Genomic DNA, 6,542 nt, shown 5'->3' with positions numbered 1-6,542 from the left:
GAGCCGAATGGCGCGGGAATCTTCCTGGTTGATCGGCCGGGAACGGGGAATCTGTCCAACCGCTCTCCAGTCTCCAGATCCGGAGTCAAAAGGATACTACGCAACTATTTGTTTTTGTTAATTAATACAATAAAGCACCTCCGAGAATCTTTAGACAACTGTGTTCAACGAAATCATCGCCACACAACCATAGAATATATATAAGCACCTGTAGAGATATACCACGAAATTCCCCCATGGATCAGCTTCAGTAGCAGAAGCAGTAGCAGAGAGAGAAAGAGACGCCGGCTACTAGTTCTCCTGCGCATCTCTCTCTCAAGGAGGAGGAGAGACGATCGAATTGGCTCTTCTTCCTCGTCTTCGTCTCCTGCGCGTGCGTGCGACCTATCATCTCTCAGGTACCTTTCTCCCTTGTCTCGTTTCTTTACCGTACTCAGCCTGAGGTCATCATCATTCCTGGGAATCTGGGATGTTATGGCGCTCCACCGCCGAGGAGATCGATTGCTGGCGACGTCGTATCGGCGAAAGCCCCTCTCTTCTCTTCTGTTCTCCATTTTGTCAGGATGAAACAAAATGAAGGGCGAATGAGCCCAGGGATTTTCTATCTCGTTCTTGTGGGCTGGGAGGGAGGGCATGGGCGATGGGTCAACGAAGCCTTGTCTTCCTTGGGTTGGGTTCACACATGGATCTTTTGTTTGTCAGTGGCTGATTCACTGGACCAATTCAACATTACCTTTTCAATCCATGTCTGCTCTGCTCCCTGATTGGATGGAGGGAAAAAAAACCAACGAAAAAGAAAAAAGAAGAAAATGTCAGAAAATCGTGGAGCGTTGGAGGCAAATGACCGGAGGGTCACTGTCATCGCTCCCTTTATTTTCTACGCCGATGAGTGCATCCCTTGTCGATTTCTTCATCTCTCCTCCTCCTCCTTCCCACTTCCCATAAAGCTCCAACGCCATTGGTGAATGGATCTCAAGGAGATATACAGACACCGCAAACTCGCGTCCGCGGCGCCAGTCAAACTGATGCAGAACAAGTTGGACTTTTTGGTCAGTGGCAGGGCTTGTTAGTCAGTGGCTGCTATAAAACGGCCATGGAACATGTTCTTGCATGTGCGTCTTCTCTGCTCACATGCCACAAGGTAGGAGCTTTCTGCTTTGTGCTCTTGTTCTTCTTGTTCTTCACCCTGTCCATGGGCATGCTTCCTTTCTCCGGTTGGTTCTTGGTTGAGATATTGGGGGTGGATCTTCCTTCCTCTTCCCCTGCTCTGATGAATCTGAATCTGAATCTGATCCCTGGGGACGGTAGCTGGAGGGGCACTTTCTTGTTCATCATATTTGGTGGTGCCTTTTTTTCCCCAATGGATTTTCTGTGCCAATCCTTAGCTTCTTCTCAAAACAAGAAGAAACGAAGATTTAGGATGCATGTGCACAGTAACTGAAAATAGACCCAAAAATTGGCACAACAACATTCGATTCTTCAGTTTCAATTTCACCAAAATATATGTCACAAGCAAGAGCTGCATGATCGATCACTTATTGGCTATTGCCTGCTGCAGGTGCTCGGAGAAGAAGGCACTCTACTACTGTCCTCCATCAGAACCAGAGCAGGGCTCAGCATGTTCGTGATCGAGGACAAGGGCGGCGCCATCGCGCTGATGCTGGCGTCGCTGCTATTCCTGGGCACCTGGCCGGCGGTGCTCACCCTGCTGGAGCGCCGGGGCCGGCTGCCGCAGCACACGTACCTGGACTACTCCCTCACCAACCTCCTCGCCGCCGTGCTCATCGCGCTCACCTTCGGCCAGCTCGGGGACAGCAAGCGCGGCATGCCCAACTTCTTCACGCAGCTCGGCCAGGACAACTGGCCGTCCGTGCTCTTCGCGATGGCGGGCGGCGTCGTGCTCAGCGTCGGGAACCTCTCGACGCAGTATGCGTGGGCGTACGTGGGGCTCTCCGTCACTGAGGTCATCAGCTCCAGCATGGTCGTGGTCATTGGTATGTTGGACATCTCCATCGCTTCTCTCTCTAAGCTCAGCTCAGTGGGGTTTGGACAGCTCATTCTCCAATCTCCATCGTGTCACCATCGTCTGGCCCGTTCGGCTGCCAGAATTTTGGCTGAAACTGGCTGAAAAACACTGTTCTGGCTGAATTGTTGGGAGAGGAAAATACTGTTTCGGCTAAAAAAAGAAGCCGAACAAGCCGAATATGGGGTAAGCAGAACGAGGCCGTCGTGGTCATTGAGATCATGGGAATTTACCTTTTTATTATTTTTTCCCATAAATGAAATTTGCTTTGATTTGGAATCTAGGAATATCTAGAAAAAGGATCTTGCTTGCTGACAAGGGGAAAAAATGGAATGTCTACATTTTCTTTTGAGATGCAAGCAAATCATGCAGTGGTAGTCTGACAGGACAAGTTTCTTGAGCAAATTGGCCTATTAGTTGTAACTTGTAAGCAAGCTCCTTGTGTTGTGTCAGGGCAATGTGTGTGTATTTATTTATTTATTTGTGCAGCTGAAGAAATGTTACTATCAGCTTTGAAATGGAAGAACAGCATGTAGTTAGTCTATTAAGGAGCATCCTTGGAACAAAAATGTCAATGTGTTGGACAGAAAAGTCTTATATGAATTCCTGATTTTTCAATGTTCATACATGACTGATGTCATATGTGATGTGCCATCCCGTGTGTTTTTCAGGCACGACACTGAACTACTTCCTGGACAACCGCATCAACAGGGCAGAGATTCTGTTCCCCGGTGTGGCATGCTTCCTTGTCGCTGTCATCCTGGGCTCTGCTGTCCATGCCTCCAATGCAGCTGACAATGAGAAGAAACTCAGTGGCTCCACAAATGCCAACAAACTTGGGTAATTATAGATTGTAGTATATTGTTTTTCTTCCACCTTTTCGCTCTTCGACAAGGATCTGTGACTGGATCGTCTCCTAATTTGAGTAGCTCTGAATGTTAGGCCATTTACATCTTTTTATTTATATAGTCTGCTCTGATTGCTATTTCGCGCAACGTTACAGGACAAGTGGAACTGTGGAACCAAGCAAACAAGTCCTAGACAAAGGTATGCAGTAATAATGTGTGAAAACTACTGCTGCTGCTGATTTGTTGCAGATTCTTTTAGTAACTTATCTAGTATCAGATGTTCATTATCTAAAGAAAAAAAATCTAATTTCAGATGCTCCCAAAGACTTGGAGAATGGAGCCTCTGGAACCAAGCAAGTTGACAAAGCTGAGGCAGGCACTGCAGAATACCTCATTGAACTCGAAGAACGGCGATCAATCAAGGTGAACACTTTGTTCTGAACAAACAATTTTCTCAAAACTGGAACATCCTTTGCCACAACGCTGTGGGGTTTGATCTTGATGATAATTGTATTGCACGTATAAACACCTTACCAGGTATTCGGTTCAAACACCTTCATCGGGCTGGGGATCGTCTTCTTCGCCGGGGTGTGCTTCTCGCTCTTCTCGCCGGCGTTCAACCTGGCGACCAACGACCAGTGGCACACGCTCAAGGACGGCGTGCCGCACCTGGTGGTGTACACGGCCTTCTTCTACTTCTCCATCTCGTGCTTCGTCATCGGCGTGGGCCTCAACATCCTCTTCCTCTACCGCCCCATGGCCGGCGTGCCCAGGTCCTCCCTCGGGGCCTACCTCAGGGACTGGAACGGCCGGCAGTGGGCGCTCCTCGCCGGCCTGCTCTGCGGCTTCGGCAACGGCTTCCAGTTCATGGGCGGCCAGGCCGCGGGCTACGCCGCCGCCGACGCCGTCCAGGCGCTGCCGCTCGTCAGCACCTTCTGGGGCGTCCTGCTCTTCGGGGAGTACCGCAAGTCGTCCCGGAAAACCTACGTCCTGCTCGGCTTCATGCTCTTCATGTTCGTCGCCGCCGTCGCCGTGCTCATGGCTTCGTCAGGTCACAGGAGCACCGAGTGATCCTGATGATCCTGTTGCGCTCTTTGCCTTTTCAAGTTTCAACTGTTGTTCGTCTTGTGTTTGCAAGCGCAACGAAAATGCAGCAGCAAGGCCGCAAGCAGGGGAAGTCCATTCCTTCCAGCCATTCACGAAAGTTTCAGTAGGATGCAATGGAGATGTACATAAAAATGTTTGTGGTGTGATTGATCAAGTCAAGTATATATATAGAACCATATAAAAGCTATTTATATTCTTTTCATAGACAATTGGCTGATAGGATAGGAGCACTCAAATTATTGTTCCAGAAAAAAATTCTCTATCATTATGAACAGGGCAAAAGCTGTGTTCAGAAAGATGTAGCTTGTAGCTAGTGTGACAAAGATTCAGAATTGTATCAGTGCTCCCACTGTTTTCAAAACAGGATCGAGGCAATTCTGTTCAAGATAAAACTGGCAATTTGGTGTCCACCTCTTATAATGCTTGACTCTGATATAGGGCATGTTTGGTCGGAACCCTAGAGAGTTTGCCTCGTAAAAATTGTTGCTTGTGAGTTGCCTGTAAATGGTTTTTTTGCCTGGCCAGGCAAGTTTGAGAAAGATGTGTTTGGTTGGATGCATATGCCTGAGAATGCTAATCATATTATATTGCATATTAGTTGGAAGAGGTATGTATCTAATTAAATAAATGCATTTCTCTTTGTGTTTTAATAAATAATATCATTGATGTACACTATTTCTAATATGTAAATTTAATTTGAAACTATTGACTTATTTTTATGTAAAAGAGAGGTTCGGATGTTTAATATTAGCTAAATATTGTTGTGTTCATTGGATTATGGAGAAAAGTAGCAACGGCTAATGAACGATCAGATGGCGTCGTGGTATGTTTTTCTGTGTGAAAAAAAAAGATCAAACGTTGTATACGTGCTAATATTCTTCAGTAATGCCAGTCTAATCAGCTTGCCTGCACGAGGCGCTCAAAAACGACTGCAGGAGCCAGGCAAACGGTACAAATCTCCGTCCAGTCACAGGACAGCAAAATCCATGCTGAAGACACCATCCAGGCAGGACACCAACCAACCAAACACCATCCAGGCAGAGCATAGGCAGCGCTTCCACCAGGCATTTTGGTCCCAGGGTTCAAACCAATGGCAGTGCTCGCCCAACGTCCCAACGGACGCCCGTGCTGCACTCCCGATTCCCTCGCTTGGGCCAACACGTCCTCGCCTGAGCCTGCATTTCGCGCACTCATGCGGGACCCGTGCCACCCAAACGATACCCGCGTCGTCGGACCACGCGCAGGGACCTCTCGCACCTCATTCGTTTCTCACACGCATTGCAACATGTGCAACATCCGATCTATTTTTGCAAACATCTAGATAAAACACTTACAACATACATCCGAAAAGAGCTGAAACACTTTGCAATATACGTCTGAAACACTTGCAAAACACCAGAAAAAACTTTAAAACACGTGTGTAGCCATTGCAAACATACGCAAACATCAAGATAAAACACTTGCAACATACGTACGAAAACATTTGAAACACTTGCATATGTACGCAACATCCAGATCTAGTTTTGCAACATCCAAGTGAAACACTTGCAACATACGTCTGAAACAGATGAAACATTTGTAACATACACTTGAAACATTCGTGTATAGCCCATTGCAACATATGCAACATCTCGATCTACTTGTGTGCACCAATGAAACCGCTCCATCCGCTCACCACTACATTCGTCGGACACAGAATAGGAAGCCACAGCTGCACCACGGCCTGACCCAGCGCTCGCTCCACACCGACCACCTGTGCGCGAACGCCTCGGGCCAAACTGAGACGCTCGCAGCGTCATCAACAACCGATGCTAGGCCCGGCATGATGATGACGTCCATTAGGGGGCGGTGAGAGCAGGCGGCACAGGCCCCGGCCGGACCATCGAGGGGAGTGGTGAAACACACCCTAGGCATGGTCGCCGACCCGATGACTGGAGTCCCAGCTCGGATGGCTTGGGACCACGGGCCTTTGGACGACGCATCCAGAGAGCATCGTTCCCACAGCGCTTCCGACCGCCTACCAACATCGCCAAATATATCGGGGAGACGAATCCCGGTATATGGCTCGAAGACTTCCAGCTCTCCTGCCGAGCCGGGGGAGTGGATGATGACCACTTCATCATTCAGTACCTCCCCATCTGCGTAGGGGAACATGTTCGAGCGTGGCTCGAATTCCTCCCGCATGACAGGGCGGATCTAAAGAGGATCTTCATCGGGAATTTCCAGGGGACATATGTCCGTCCTAGGAATTCCTGGGACCTTAAGAGCTGCCAGCAAGAGCCCAACGAGTCTCTACGGGATTACATTCGTAGGTTCTCAAAATGATGCAACTCCCTTCCTGATGTTGCCGACGCAGACGTCATCAGTGCGTTCCTTTCTAGGACAACCTGTGAGTCTTTGATTTACAAGCTTGGCTGTCTGAAGCCTCGGACCACCCACGACCTACTCGACGTCGCCACGAACCACGCCTCCGGCGAGGAGGCAGTCAGAGTGGTATTTAATGGAGGCTGGGACAAGGGCAACGCCAAGCATGAGGATCAAGACGAGGGCCCCTCTACGTAGAG

General features: G+C 48.8%; 1 protein-coding gene across 2 annotated transcripts; it reads left to right on the top strand.

The window, feature by feature from the left end:
• The first annotated feature begins 222 nt into the window (after positions 1–222).
• Positions 223–4,078, top strand: LOC136508479 (ureide permease 1-like). Of its 2 annotated transcripts, none has more exons than XM_066503161.1 (6): positions 223–398; positions 1,559–1,994; positions 2,695–2,863; positions 3,027–3,070; positions 3,185–3,294; positions 3,409–4,078. In XM_066503161.1, exons 2-6 carry the CDS (start codon positions 1,619–1,621, stop codon positions 3,940–3,942), a joined length of 1,233 nt encoding a protein of 410 aa, XP_066359258.1. In that variant the 5' UTR covers positions 223–398; positions 1,559–1,618; the 3' UTR covers positions 3,943–4,078. The 2 variants fall into 2 exon arrangements, with proteins under 2 accessions (XP_066359258.1, XP_066359257.1); XM_066503160.1 differs by lacking the exon at positions 223–398 and adding an exon at positions 920–1,141.
• The last annotated feature ends 2,464 nt before the right edge of the window (positions 4,079–6,542 follow it).

Source organism: Miscanthus floridulus, chromosome 15 (assembly GCF_019320115.1).
Source record: "Miscanthus floridulus cultivar M001 chromosome 15, ASM1932011v1, whole genome shotgun sequence".
Classification (NCBI taxonomy): domain Eukaryota; kingdom Viridiplantae; phylum Streptophyta; class Magnoliopsida; order Poales; family Poaceae; genus Miscanthus; species Miscanthus floridulus.
This window is presented reverse-complemented; position numbering and strand designations above follow the sequence as displayed.